The sequence below is a fragment of the Panthera tigris genome, chromosome B4 (genome assembly GCF_018350195.1).
Source record: "Panthera tigris isolate Pti1 chromosome B4, P.tigris_Pti1_mat1.1, whole genome shotgun sequence".
Lineage (NCBI taxonomy): Eukaryota > Metazoa > Chordata > Mammalia > Carnivora > Felidae > Panthera > Panthera tigris.
In genome coordinates this window covers 95458592-95474751 of record NC_056666.1, presented here as the reverse complement: position 1 = coordinate 95474751, position 16160 = coordinate 95458592, and the positions used below count along the sequence as shown (strand labels likewise).

At 41.1% G+C, this 16160-nt stretch overlaps 1 protein-coding gene across 2 annotated transcripts in view; it reads right to left on the bottom strand.

The window, feature by feature from the left end:
* Window positions 1-16160, bottom strand: part of TPH2 (tryptophan hydroxylase 2) — a 105507-nt gene that overhangs the window by 51950 nt on the left and 37397 nt on the right. For both annotated transcript variants that reach the window (XM_015537566.2, XM_007082253.3), the window contains exon 7: window positions 15180-15315. In XM_015537566.2, coding sequence (XP_015393052.1) covers window positions 15180-15315 — 136 coding nt within the window. The remainder of the gene's footprint in view (window positions 1-15179; window positions 15316-16160) is intronic.

The window sequence follows — 16160 nt, the reverse complement described above, 5'->3', positions numbered from 1 at the left end:
GTAAAGGTTCAGGATTTTGCCTGAAGACAGTGAATGTGTAAAAATTCGTCAAAGGGTGTCCAGACATGTCCCTGAAATCAGAGTAAAGCCACTGGGAAGAGGGGAGGACACCCCCCAATACAGGGCTGCAGCCTTTCCGACAGAGGCCTCACCAACACACCGTGCATGCCCAGGGCTTCAAATAAATCCGCAGCATTCACTCCCCTGTGCTCCCTCACTCCACGGATCTCTGACTGGGTCTGGGACTCTGAGTGTATCTCGAACCTGGCACCTCCTGATAGCAGTACTGTCCATGGCTTCAGCCCACACAGGACTCAGTTTTCACCTTATATGCCAGGTTTGGGGATCCACTGCTCCCTCAGTCTGACCTCCTTGCTTCCACACTGCCTGTGCCAACCGGCTTTGAGTTCATTGCAATCTTATGAAGGAGACTGACACATGCACAATTAATTACCACTCAGTGTTGTCAGTGCTAAAATCGAAGTGACACAAAGTGTTACAGGATCATCCAGCTCCAACGAGAAGAAACTTCACAGAGAAGGTTGTGACTGAGCTTTCATCTAGAGAATTAAAAGGATTTTACCAGAGCCATTGCAGGTAGAATGAACCACCTGTGCAAAGGGGCAGGGGCATGAACCAGCAGGATCACAGGTATGGTGAGAAGTGCAGTGTGACCGGAGCATACGGTTTTGGAGGAGGCAGAAAGAGAAGCTGAAGTTATAGTTTAATGAGATCAGACTTTTCTCTCTACACACAACACAGAACAACAGAGGTTAAACAAGGGAATGCTATACAGCATTTATGTTTCAGAAAGGAAACAAAGTCTACAGACTGCTTCTCAAAGAAAAGAGAGCAATAACTGGCAGACAGAGCAACAATGTCATCATGACAGATTTCTTCCAGAACAGTGGTTCTCACTGGGGGCAATGTTGCCCCCCTCAGGGGACAACTGGCAGTATCTGCAGACATGTGTGGTTGTCACCTCTGGCCTCAGTGGAAGGGTGCTCTTGACATCTAGTGGATAGAGGCCAGGGATGCTACTAAACATCGTGCAAGGCACAAGACAGCCCTCCACAACGAAGAATTGTAACAGTGCTGAGGATGAGAAACCCTGTTCTAAAAGATGAGGTGGCCAGAGGGTGCACTATGACACAGCCACAGTGGATTTCCCGAGAGGCAGAGAGGAGACCTGGAGATGGTGGGCCTTCTCAAATGACTGTGCCACAATTCACATGCTGGGTGATGCTCACATACCCATGCACCCTGGATCTCTGCATCTTTCCCTCTCCTTCCACTGAGTGAGAAGGACGCTGCTGTTGGAATAACCTTGAATTTGACCCAATTGATTTATTTAAAGGAAATCATTTATAAACTTCAATACTCAATCAGTGACAAAGTGGCGTGTGATCATAGCCGATCAAAGCATGTAGCCACACAATGGTGATGTGCAGAATCCGTGCCCCGAGTGCTGCATGAGGGGAGAAGGAGATCTCTCCACTTCTAGCAAAACCAGTAACCTTTCAGTATAGGTAGAAACATAGGGAAAAGCAAGTCAGTCCTCCCAACCAAGAAAACCAGGAGTCACTGATTCTCCAGAACGTTCACTGCTGTCCTCCAGGCCAGAAAACTCTCCCCAAGGAACCAATCCAATCTGCCATCACTTTTTAAATTAAAGTCTCACTATCTGGCCAAGTTTAGAGAACACAGAGCCTTTAGAATGTAAAATGCTGAAAAAGACCAAAGACATGTTTAAAACCCAATATTTGTTGAGAGCTAGGATATCAAAATGCATTCTACCCAGACTGAAAGGGAAAATAAAATCCTTTTTTCAGATAATGTCTTTTTCAGCTTTCACTCTCATTTCTACCTGCGTCTTCAGGGCTCACCTTTGTCTCATTAGCGCTGCCTCCAATACAACATTTCGGCAATTGAAGGCGGTTATTTGGAAGCCGAGTGTACAGGCACCAAACACAGGGGCCAAGTTGAACTTCACAAATTGGAGAATCTGCCCTCTGTTGGTTTTCAATTGAGGAAATGGGATTTCATTACAAAGACAATGCCTGGAAAAGTGCTTGGGCAGGAACCGACACTCCCCGTGTGGTGCCCCATCCATTCAAGGCTGCAGCTGTGAAGGGACTTGGGAGTTTGCAATACAAATTAAAGGGATCTTTACAGAGAATTGTGTCTGCACAGTTTACTTCTGGAAGGGTGCAGTGGAAACTGGCACCAGTGGTCTCCTGGGGAGGTGAAGGGAGTGTCAAGGGAGCAAAGGAGGGAAAGGAAGTCACTGTTTACAGTGTGCTTTTTTTTTTAAGTTTATTTATTTATTTTGAGAGAGAAACAGTGAGCATGAGCAGGGGAGGGGCAGAGTGAGAGGGAAAGAGAGAATCCCAAGCAGTTTCCACACTGTCAGCACAGAGTCCCATATAGGGCTTGAACTCAGGAACTATAAGATCATGACCTGAGCCCAAATCAAGAGTGGATGCCTAACTGACTGAACCACTCAGGCAGTGTCACCACTGCCCCTTTTTTTAAGTCCACAGTGTGCTTTGAATTCTGAATTATGTACATGTATTACGTACTCACAAAATAATAATTTAAAAAACAATGAATGATAGAAAATCCACTCCCCCCAAAAAAAGATTCTGTAAAACACCCAAGTTAACAAGTCCCAGGTTTCTATCCTCTGACTTAAGCATCCTCTTGTCTATATGGTCATGGGAGTCATAGAAGAAGAAAACACTCACATCTATAGTGGGAGCTTTAAATTCACTTCTGAACTCCCAACACTTACTTCCAACTACCAGGGGCTTCTCCAGGATGTCCACCCCTGGGCACCTCAAAGACAACATGCCCCAATCCCAAATTCTCCTCTTCTCTCCCTCCTTCCTTGCCCCTTCCTTGCCCTTTCCTTCCAAGCCTGATCCTGCTCTAATATTCTCAGCCATTTTTAGAAAAAAACTATCCATTCAGCTTCCCAGTCTAAAAACCTTAGTATTATCTTGAGGACCTTCTCCTCACCCTCATGGTCACCAAATATTGTTAATTCCATTGTGATGATACTTTTCAAATAGGTGACCTCTTGTCCTATCCCACTGACCTTTTCTAGGTCAAGAACTTATAAACTATATTCCTTCACTGGAATGTGAGCTCCTGCTGGTTTTCCAACTTGTTCATTCTTTACACCTCCCCATCCCCCAGTCCCCATCATCTTTCTCAAATACAATGATCTGATCATGCTCAAGAACCTTGGATAACTCCCTGTTGCCTACAGAATTGTCCAAGTTTGACAAATGATCATTTACACTGCAAACTGAAAAACAAAAAAAAATCCATCCCTAATACATACCCTATGTTCTGGCCACTCTGGTGTAACAAGCCTTGCTCACTTATGCCTCTTGTGAGCTTCCACAACTTTGCACTTGCTGTCTGCTTGACTTGAAAGCTTTCCCCTCCCTCCCCACCCTGCCTTGTACAAAAACATAAATTCTTATCCACCCTTCTAGACCCTCACTCAGTTTACACCCTCTCTGAAAAGCCTTTCAGGACTGCTTTATACACACCCTCATTATAGCCCTAACCACACTTGCATAATTATTTATGTTTCTATCTCCCCTGCCAGAATGTGAGCTGCTTTAAGAAACAGCTGCTATATTTTATTCATCTTTGAATCCACTGCACCTCCCTGCTAGCATTGCACATAAATGTTTGCCGAATGAATTGGCTGAAAGTACTTTGGTAAAAATGTAACACATTATCCCAAAATTTTATAGATCTCTGTGGCTAAAATCTCATTTCTTTGCCCTCTCTCTCTGCATACCTATTGGCACGCTATCACAGGTCTCACGAGGGCCAGTTATTCAAAAGGAACTAACAAAGTGCCTGCTATTTGTAAACAGGGCCATTTGTAAACCCTCTGGGCTAGATTTAGAGATTGCCTTTCTAACTCTGACAATGCTCCTTTGAGTACTCACTCCACTACAAGAAGCATTTCTTTTCCAAATGTCTTGAGTCCTATAAGTAGTAACCTTTGTTAACCCTGAAAACACTTTCAGGGAAGCTGAAAGGAGCTTAAAAAGCAATGTAGTGACCCTGCTGGGACCTACCTGGTCAGTGAGCCGCCTGCCTGCTGAAGAGGAGGAGGGGAACTTCAGAGGCTCAGCTCAAATCCCTGCCTACGTCCACCACCACCACCAGCTAGTCAACTGCTTCAACCTTCAAGGACTCTGCTCCACAGTGAAGATCAATGGGAGCCCATTAATCACAATATTATTCTAGTAAAACAGCATCACAAGCAAAGTGATAACCCCAGTGTCCTGAAGAACAATGGGTAACAAATGAGAGTAAGATTAGGGGTCGGTGCTTATTCAAATGGAGCCCAAGGGGGCAGAGACCCAGTGACAACTCCCAGTCTTGGGCTCTTTGGCTCTTGCTCTTTTCTCTCTACCTGGAATATTCTACCAGGAAATATTTGGAAAGAAGAAAAGGAGGGGGCGCCTGGTGGCTCAGTCAGTTAAGTGTCTGACTCTTGATCTCAGCTCAGGTCATGATCTCACAGTTTATGGGTTTGAGCCCCACATCAGGAGGCTCCCCACAGAGTCTGCCTGGGTTTCTGTCTCTCCCTCTCTCTGCCCCTCCCCCACTCGTACACACTCATGCTCATGCGCTCTCTCTCTCCCTCAAAATAAATAAACAAACCTAGGAGTGCCTGGGTGGCTCAGACTGTTAAACTGCAGATTCTTGACTTCAGCTCAGGTCATAATCTCAGTTTATGAGTTCAAGCCCCACATAGGACTCTATGCTCATAGCAAGCCCGCTTCGATGCCTGTCTCCCTCTCTCTGCTCCTCCTGCATGCTTTCTTTCTTCCTCTCTCTCAAAAATAAATAAATGTTAAGAAGAAAATTCCTAATAAATAAACTTTAAAAAAAAAAAAAAAGGAAATATTTGCATTCAGGTCTCTGTTTGAATGTCACTTCCCAAGAGGCTTTCCTGATGACTCAACCCAAAAGAGCAACATCCACTACTATTCATCTTCTCACCCTGTTTTATTTGTCTTTAAAGCACTTTTAGCACACCACAGCACTTACACCCAATATCATATTACCTAGGTGTTTGTATGCTGACCATTGTCCTCTACCTCCACTCATTCATCCAAGAGAACAGGGACATTGTCTTTAGACAGGGACATTGTTCCTAGACAATCTAAGCACATAGTAATCTCCCAATAAGTGGTTTTTTTTTTTTAAAGAATAGAAAGAAATATTCAAGTAGTTTACAATTTCAGTAGCATGGTTAAATACATGTAATAAGTGGATGATAAGGAAAGCAAATAACATTTGCTGAGGAAAAAGCGATTGTGCACGGGGATGGCAAGAGAATGTTTCCCAGAGATGAGATTTGTGTCTTCTTTGAAGGCAGTGGAAAATTCAGTAAGTTTAAGAAACCGTGCCAGTAGGAGCCAAGATGGCAGAACAGCATGGAAGCTTTTTGTGTTTCGCATCCATGAAATACAGTAAGACCAACACTAAACCATTCTGCACACCTAGAAAACTGACTGGAGGATTAACACAACAATCTGCACAACCTGAACCACAGAATTCAGCAGGTACGCGGCACAGAGAAGTGAACTTGGGGAGCGAGAGGCACAGGAAGGGAGGTGCTTTTGTGGTCGGAGAGAGGACGATGACTGGGGAGGGGAGAGAATAAGGGAAAAGCACCCCTTCCCAAAAGCAGCTGGAGAGAAAGTGGAAAATTGGAAACAGCCTCAGGGACTAAACTAAAAAGGGAGAAAGGAGAAAGGAGAGGGTTTAAATTCCATCAAGACTGTAAACAAGGGGAGTGCAAAGGCTGCAACTCTGCAGCTCGATACCTGGCGGTGCTCTGGTGGGAAGGGCGAATCCTCAGGAACAGAGTGGAGTCCAGGAGGTTCTCGGGCCACAAGGGGAAAAGCAGTTCCACTGCTGGAAGGACATTTGGTAGAGACTGTTGAAGCCACCTGGTCCCAGCAGACCCCAGAGAACAGCCACATTAGCTGTTGCTAGAACAAGGTCATTAAGGGTGAAGCCTGGTGCCAGATGTGTGTTGTGATTTTCCATAATCCCTGAAACGCTGCTGCAACACTATCTCACGACCTTTTTCTGAGGCGGGCTGGCACCTGGCCACAGTCTTGGGGCACCGGCAGCAGCAGGGCCCAGCGGACATTCATGGGTGCAGCCGACATTCGGCCATTGCTCATTCAGCCATTGCTCAGTGAGACCCTCCCGCAGAGGGGCGGAACGGGTCAAAGCCGCAGTCCTTCGGAAGTAAGGGGCCAGGATAAACAGCCGCATCTGAGACAAAACTTGGGAGAGAGGTACTGCCTGGGGCCTGGTCACGGAGAGTAAAAAAGCAGGGAGTGGACGAGAGCTGAAGACAGAGGATGGGTGTGCAATTGCTGATGGGGAGAACAGACTGGGTAGCCGGGCGCCGCCATTTTTATCACTCCCACGCATGTGCATGCGCACCTAGGAGCTCTGCAACAATCCACCCCAGTAGGCTAGCAGCGCCATCTAGTGGAGAGCGGAGCTGTTACACTGAGCCCCGCCCAACTGGGCCAACTTCACTCTTCGAGAACACAAGACTCACCGCCAGCTTAATTTATGGAGTATAAAGAGCTACATAGACTGCTTCTAGGGGAAAATGAAGCAGTTTCAGTCCTACTTTAATCTGCTAGCAGGCTCAATTTTCATTTTTCTTTTTCTCTTTTACAATTCTTTTCTTTTTCTTGAATACAGAAAGAGAAAAAATTCATTTTTATTTTCAATTTTTATTAAAAATATCTTTCTTTAATTTTTATTACTATATATTTTACTTTTGTATAATTTTTTTTCAAATTCTACTTTACTTCCATCATTTTATTTTAGTCTACTTCAGTGTACTCACCTTTTCAAATTTTCAAACAATTTCCTTTTTTTCTTTTTCTTTTTTCTTTTTCATTTCTTTTCTTTTTCTTGAATGCAGAAAGAGAAAAACTTCGTTTTTACTTTCAATTTCTATTAAAAATATTTAATTTTTAATTTAATTTTTAATTTTACTTACTATATTTTTTGCTTTTATGTAAATTTTTTCAAATTCTATTTTACTTCCATCATTTTATTTTAGTCTACTACAGTGTGTTCACTCTTTGAAATTTTCAAACGATTTCTTTTTTCTCTTCTTTTTTTAATCTCATTTATGTTTTTTGTTTCTTTTTTCTTAAATACAGAAAATGAAAAAAATTCATATTTATTTTTAATTTTTATTAAAAATATTTTTTTAATTTTTTTCTACTATATTCTTTACTTTTGTGTATATTTTCTTAAATTCTATTTTACCCTCATCATCTCATTTTAGTCTACTTCAGTGTATTCATTTTTTCAAATTCTCAAATGATTTCCTTTTTTTTCTCCTCCCCCTTTTCTTTTTCTCTAATTTGTCAAACCACTTTCAACACCCAGACCAAAACACAGCTAGGATCTAGCATCATCTATTCAATTTGTGTGTGTGTGTATGTTTTTAATTTTTAATTTTAATATTTTTTAAATTTCAACTTTTTAATTTCAAATTTTCTATCTCATTAATTCCTTTTCTCCCTTCAAAATGACAAAATGAAGGAATTCACCTCAAAAGAAAGAGCACGAAGAAACGACAGCCAGGGATTTAACCAACACAGATACAAGCAAGATGTCTGAACCAGAATTTAGAATCACAATAATAAGAATACTAGCTGGAGTGGAAAATAGATTAGAATTCCTTTCTGCAGAGATAAAAGAAGTAAAAAATAGCCAGAATGAAATTAAAAATGCTATAACTGAGCTGCAATCACGGATGGATGCTGCGGCTGCAAAGATGGACAAGGTAGAACAAAGAATCAGCGATATAGAGGACAATCTTATGGAGAATAATGAAGCACCACAAGAGGGAGATTAAGGCAAAAGAGCACAATTTAAGAATTAGAGAAATCAGTGACTCATTAAAAAGGAACAACATAAGAATCATAGGGGTCCCAGAAGAGGAAGAGAGAGAAATAGGGGTAGAAGGGTTATGTGAGCAAATCACATAGCAGAAAACTTTCCTAACCTGGGGAAAGACACAGACATCAAAATCCAGGAAGCACAGAGGACCCCCATTAGATTCAACAAAAACCAACCATCAACAAGGCATATCATAGTCAAATCCACAAAATACTCAGCAAGGAGAGAATCATGAAAGCAGCAAGGGAAAAACAGTCCTTAACTCAGAAGGGAAGACAGATAGGTTTGCAGCAGACCTATCCACAGAAACTTGGCAGGCCAGAAAGAAATGGCGGGATATATTCAGTGTGCTGAATCAGAAAAATATGCAACCAAGAATTCCTTATCCAGCAAGGCTGTCATTCAAAATAAAGGAGAGATAAAAAGATTCCCAAACAAAAATTAAAGGAGTTTGTAACCATTAAACCAGCCCCGCAAGAAATTTTAAGGGGGACTCTCTGAGAGGAGAAAAGATGAAAATATATATATATACCAAAAGCAACAAAAGATTAGAAAGGACCAAAGAACACCATCAGAAACTCCAACTCTACAAGCATCATAATGGCAATAAATTCATATCTTTCAGTACTCACTGTAAACGTCAATGGACTCAATGCTCCAATCAAAAGACATAGGGTAACAGAATGGATAAGAAAACAAGACCCATCTACATGCTGTTTACAAGAGACCCACTTGAGACCTAAAGACACCTTCGGATTGAAAATAAGGGGATGGAGAACCATCTATCATGCTAATGGTCAACAAAAGAAAGCCGGAGTAGCCATACTTATATCAGACAATCTAGACTTTAAAATAAAGACTGTATCAAGAGATACAGAAGGGCATTATATCATAATCAAGGGGTCTATCCACCAAGAAGACCTAACAATTGTAAACATCTATGCGCCAAATGTGAGAGCACCTAAATATATAAATCAATTAATCACAAACATAAAGAAACTCATCAATATTAATACCACAATAATAGGAGACTTCAACACCCCACTCATAGCAATGGACAGATCATCTAATCAAAAAATCAACAAGGAAACAATGGCTTTGAATGACACACTGGATCAGATGGCCTTAACAGATATATTCAGAACATTTCATCCTTAAGCAGCAGAATATACAATCTTCTCCAGTGCACATGGAACGTTCTCCAGAACAGACCATATACTGGGACACAAATCAGCCCTAAGTAAGTACAAAAAGATCGAGATCATACCGTGCATATTTTCAGACCACAACGCTATGAAACTCAAAATCAACCACAAGAAAAAATTTGGAAGGGTAACAAATACTTGGAGACTGAAGAACATCCTACTAAAGAATGAATGGGCTAACCAAGCAGTTAGAGAGGATATTAAAAAGTATATGGAAGTCAATGAAAATGATAACACCACAACCCAAAACCTCTGGGATGCAGCAAAGGCGGTCATAAGAGGAAAGTATATAGCAATCCAGGTCTTCCTAAAGAAGGAAGAAAGACCTCAGATACACAACCTAACCTTATGCCTTAAGGAGCTGGCAAAAGAACAGCAAATAAAACCTAAAAACAGGGGGTGCCTGGGTGGCGCAGTCGGTTAAGCGTCCGACTTCAGCCAGGTCACGATCTCGCGGTCCGTGAGTTCGAGCCCCGCGTCAGGCTCTGGGCTGATGGCTCAGAGCGTGGAGCCTGTTTCCGATTCTGTGTCTCCCTCTCTCTCTGCCCCTCCCCCGTTCATGCTCTGTCTCTCTCTGTCCCAAAAATAAATAAAAAAAAAAAAAAACGTTGAAAAAAAAAAAACCTAAAAACAGCAGAAGACAGGAAATAATAAAGAGTAGAGCAGAAATTAATGCTATCGAAACCAAAAGAAAAAAAAAAAAAACAGTAGAACAGATCAATGAAACCAGAAGCTGGTTCTTTAAAAGAATTAACAAAATTGATAAATCTGTAGCCAGTTTGATCAAAAATAAAAAGGAAAGGACCCAAATAAATAAAATAAAAAATGAAAGAGGAGAGATCACAATCAACACAACAGAAACAAAAACAATAATAAGAGAGTATTATGAGCAACTATATGCCAAAAAAATGGGTAATCTGGAAGAAATGGACAAATTCCTAGAAACATATACACTACCAAAACTGAAACAGGAAGAAACAGAAAACATGAACCACCCATAACCAGTAAGGAAATCTAATTAGTAATCAAATATCTCCTAAAAAACAAGAGTCCAGGGCCAAATGGCTTTCCAGGTGAGTTCTACCAAACATTTAAGGAAGAGTTAACACCATTCTCTTGAAGCTGTTCCAAAAAATAGAAATGGAAGGAAAACTTCCAAACTCATTCTATGAAGCCAGCATTACCTCGATTCCAAAACCAGACGGACACCCCACTAAAAAGGAGAACTATAGACCAATTTCCCTGATGAACATGGATGCAAAAATCCTCAACAAGATATTAACCAACTGGCTCCAACAATACATTAAAAAAAATTATTCACCATGACCAAGCAGGATTTATACCTGGGATGCAGGGCTGGTTCAATATCCACAAAACAATTAACATGACTCATCACATCAATAAAAGAAAGGACAAGAACCACATGATCCTCTCAACAGATGCAGAGAAAGCATTTGACAAAATACAACATCCTTTCTTGATAAAAACCCTCAAGAAAGTAGGGATAGAAGGAGCATACCTAGAGATCATAAAAGCCATATATGAACAACCCAATGCTAATATCATCCTCAATGGGGAAAAACTGAGAGCTTTCCCCCTATGGTCAGGAACAAGACAGGGATGTCCACTTTCACCGCTGTTATTCAACATAGTATTGGAAGTCTTAGCCTCTGCAATCAGACAACACAAAGAAATAAAAGGCATACAAATAGGCCAGGAGGAGGTCAAACTTTCACTCTTCTCAGATGACATGTTACTGTATATGGAAAACCCTAAAGATTCCACCAAAAAACTGCTAGAATTGATTCATGAATTCAGCAAAGTTGCAGGATATAAAATCAATGCACAGAAATCGGTTGCATTCCTATACACCAACAATGAAGCGACAGAAAGAGAAATCAAGGAATTGATCCCATTTATAATTGCACCAAAAACCATAAAATACCTAGGAATAAATCTAACCAAAGAGGTGAAAAACCTATACACTGAAACCTATAGAAAGCTTATGAAAGAAATTGAAGAAGACACAAAAAATGGAAAAAGATTCCATGCTCCTGGATAGGAAGAACAAATATTGTTAAAATGTCAATACTACCCAAAGCAATCTACATATTCAATGCAATACCTATCAAAGTAACACCAGCATTCTTCACAGAGCTAGAACAAATAATCCTAAAATTTGTATGGAACCAGAAAAGACCCCAAATAGCCAAAGCAATCTTGAAAAAGAAAACCAAAGCAGGAGGCATCACAATCCCAGACTTCAAGCTTCAAAAAATAGAAATGGAAAAACTTCTAAACTCATTCTATGAAACCAGCATTACCTTGATTCCAAAACCAGACAGAGACCCCACTAAAAAGGAGAACTATAGACTAATTGCCCTGATGAACATGGATACATTAAAAAAATTATTCACCACGACCAAGTGGGATTTATACCTGGGATACAGGGCTGGTTCAACATCTGCAAAACAATTAATGTGATTCATCACATCAATAAAAGAAAGGACAAGAACCATATGATCCTCTCAATAGATGCAGAGAAAACATTTGACAAAATACAGCATCCTTTCTTTATAAAAACCCTCAAGAAAGGGCACCTGGGTGGCTCAGTCGGTTGAGCATCCAAATTCAGCTCAGGTCATGATCTCACACTCCGTGAGTTCGAGCCCCATGTCAGGCTCTGTGCTGACAGCCCAGAGCCTGGAGCTGGCTTCAGATTCTGTGTCTCCCCAGTCTCTATGCCCCTGCTCATGCTCTGTCTCTGTCTTAAAAATAAATAAAAACATTTTAAAAAACCCTCAAGAGAGTAGGGACACAAGGATCATACCTCGAGATCATAAAAGCCATAAATGAATGACCCAACACTAATGTCATCCTCAATGGGGAAAAACCGAGAGCTTTCTTCTTAAGGTCAGGAAGAATACAGAGATATCCACTCTCACCGCTGTTATTCAACGTAATATTGGAAGTCTTGGCCTCTGCAATCAGACAACACAAAGAAATAAAAGGCATCCAAATTGACCAGGAGGAGGTCAAATTTTCACTCTTCGCAGATGACATGATACTCTATATGGAAAACCCTAAAGATTCCACCAAAAAACTACTAGAACTGATTCATGAATTCAACAAAGTTGCAGGATATAAAATCAACGCACAGAAATCGGTTGCATTCCTATACACCTACAATGAAGCAAGAGAAAGAGAAATCAAGGAATCGATCCCATTTACAGTTGCACCAAAAACCATAAAATACCTAGGAATAAATCTAACCAGCATTCTTCACAGAGCTAGAACAAATAATCCTAAAATTTTTATGGAATCAGAAAAGACCCCAAATAGCCAAAGCAATCTTGAAAAAGAAAACCAAAGCAGGAGGCATCATAATCCAGGACTTTAAGCTATACTACAAAGCTGTAATCATCAAGACAGTATGGTACTGGCACAAGAACAGACATTCAGATCAATGGAACAGAATAGAGAACCCAGAAATGGACCCACAAACGTATGGCCAACTAGTCTTTGACGAAGCAGGAAAGAATATCCAATGGAATAAAGACAGTCTCTTCAGCAAGCGGTGCTGGGAAAACTGGACAGCAACATGCAGAAGAATGAACCTGGACCACTTTCTTACACCATACACAAAAATAAACTCAAAATGGATGAAAGACCTCAATGTAAGACAGGAAGCCATCAAAATCCTCGAGGAGAAAGTTGGCAAAAACCTCTTTGATCTTGGCCGCAGCAACTTCTTACTCAACACGTCTCCGGAGGCAAGGGAAACAAAAGCAAAAATGAACTACTAGGACCTCATCAAAATAAAAAGCTTCTGCACGGCGAAGGTAGCAATCAGCAAAACTAAAAGGCAACTGACAGAATGGGAGAAGATATTTGCAAATGACATATCAGATACAGGGTTAGTATCCAAAATCTTCAAAGAACTTATCAAACTCAACACCCAAAAAACAAATAATCCAGTGAGGAAATGGGCAAAAGACATGAACAGATACTTCTCCAAGGAAGACATCCAGATGGCCAATCAACACATGAAAAAATGTTCAACATCCCTCATCATCAGGGAAATACAAATCAAAACCACAATGAGATACCACCTCACACCAGTCAGAATGGCTAACATTAACAACTCAGGCAACAACAGATTTGGTGAGGATGTGGAGAAAGAGGATCTCTTTTGCATTGTTGGTGGCAATGCAAGCTGGTGCAGCCACTCTGGAAACAGTATGGAGGTTCCTCAAAAAAATAAAAATAAAACTACCCTACAACCCAGCAATTGCACTACTAGGAATTTATCCACGGGATACAGGTGTGCTGTTTCGAAGAGACACATGCACCCCCATGTTTATAGCAGCACTATCAACAATAGCAAAATTATGGAAAGAGCCCAAATGTCCATCGATGGATGAGTGGATAAAGAAGATGTGGTATATATATACAATGGAGTATTACTCAGCAATCAAAAAGAATGAAATCTTGCCATTTGCAACTACATGGATGGAACTGGAGGGTATTATGCTACGTGAAATTAGAGAAAGACAAAAATCATATGATTTCACTCAAATGAGGGCTTTAAGAGAAAAAACAGATGAACATAAGGGAAGGGAAACAAAAATAATATAAAAACAGGGAGGGGGACAAAACAGAAGAGATTCATAAATATGGAGAACAAACTGAGGGTTGCTGAGGGGTTGTGGGAGGGGGGATGGGCTAAATGAGTAAGGGGCATTAAGGAATGTACTCCTGAAATCATTGTTTCACTATATGCTAACTAATTTGGATATAAATTTTTAAAAATAAATAATAAAATTAAAAAAAAGAAAGAAAGAAAGAAAGAAAGAAAATGTGCCACTGTTGGGGGCACCTGGATGGCTCAGTTGGATAAGCTTTCGACTTCAGCTCAGGTCATGATCTCACAGCTCATGGGTCCAAGCCCCACATCGGGCTCTGTGTTGACAGCTTAGTCTGGAGCCTGCTTCAGATTCTGTGTCTCCCTTTCTCTCTGCCCGTGCTGTGCTCGCATTCTGTCTCTGTCTCTCTCTCTTAAAAATAAATAAACACTTAAAAATTAAAGAAAAAAAAAGAAAACAGGCCAGTGTTTCACACTGGGAGACTACAATCCATGTGTGATAAGGCCAAATTATGAACACATGAGAGTTCACAGCTTACCCAACCCTTGGCCACCCATTGTCTGAGAGAGAATAAAAGCCCCAAAGGTGGATTCTCTCAAAGAAAGCTGACAGAGTCAAAGAAGAATCATTAACCCCATATAAATCTAGAGGTGGTAGGTAGGACTGGAGGAGTGTTCAAGAAACTAAGACAGCAGGAAGAGCATAGTAAAAAGGTCTGAGTTTTGGGGGTGATGTGAAACACTGAAGGAGAAGGAATCAGTCATGAGAATTGTCATGGTGTATGTGCATGAATTTCCTTAACATGGAAGAGCCTCCTCATGGGAAGAGACACGTGAGTCCCAGCTGTGTTAACGCTGACTTATCCCTTTGTGCCTGCATCTTCCCCTCAGTAAAAATGGAGATAATCATCTACATCATGGGATTGCTGTGAAGAGTAAATGAGTTGATGAGAGTAGCACCTGGCGTGTTGGGATTATCCTTATTATTGGCATTTTGAGCCCTGCTCCTTTAAATGCAACATCATCCTAATGGTCTATAGGGACCGTGGCTTTATAAAAATTACACATGTTTTAAGGAGCAATATCACCAACAGCTGGGCCAAAGCCAAAGCCTCAGTGTTGGGATAACCTTAAAGAGACAAACCTAAGTGAGGATACGGAGATCCCACATACCCAGCTGAGGAATTTGGTTCTTTGAACAAGCACTTGGCTCGCTGGCTAGACCGACACGATTACTTCGGAGATCAAAGAGGGCCTAAGTCACTTCCAAGTACAGTGAGCACTGACAACTTGACAGTGGTCTTCATCCAGCCTAGGCATCCAATGTGGGTACTCACGGTTCCGGGGTGTAGAGGGGGTCCGAGCCATGCCGGACGTACTGAGTGCAATGGAACACTCTGTAGGCCAGTCCTGCCAGAAAGTCTCGCGGACTCAGGTATCCAGCCACCGGCCTCACCGTGAAGCCTGATCTTTCTAAAATGGCAACAGAAAGAACCAACTAAGTATTAACTTGACAAGGTTTGAGGGCCCAAGCAGGGTGTCCTATTATTTATAAGGAGGTTCTAGAAACAAAGTAATCAAGGTCTTAAAACTCTTGACAACTGAATGACGTATACGGTTAATAGCTATCATGTTTGTGGTTTCTGATTACTAAAATATACTCCCAAATGATGGTTTCCAGGGGAACAAGGCATTTATTAAAATGGGGGAAAAAAGTGAAAAAATTTTGAAAGATTTAAATTCAGAAGCTAAATTAGGATAAGAAAGCTCAGATTCACAGGACAAGTGATGCTTACCACGTATTACCTGGTATGTTTCTAAAAGACACACGCCCCCAGGTGGGGATCCATTCTGCCTGTATGTGTTCAGTTAACGCACGGTAAATTCACCCCCTTCGCTAGCCTTGTGGAATCAGTTCACACTACAGCTTTCTATCATCAATACCACCTAACTCCTTCATTCCACATTGCTGTTTTCTACGATATTATGAAAACAATCATATTAATTTCTGTAATTTGAAGAGATACACTAAAGCTCTACATGTCTATTGGTCTATGGTAAGAGGAAACAAAATAAGTGGAATACAATGCAATCTATGAAACTGCCCTATCCTGCTAACTCAATTAGGCCGTGGGTCATCAGTGTTCTCAGTTTAAGCACTACCTAATGCTTGCTTTTCATGAAGGCCCAGGAAATTTACAACGGGAGAACTACTCTTATCTCTGACACCAGCTTTGTAAAGCCTCCCATTCTGAAAACCTCACCTCATTAGGAGAGCGTCTCAGAATGGCTAGAATGGTTTTAAAAGGCAAGAACCA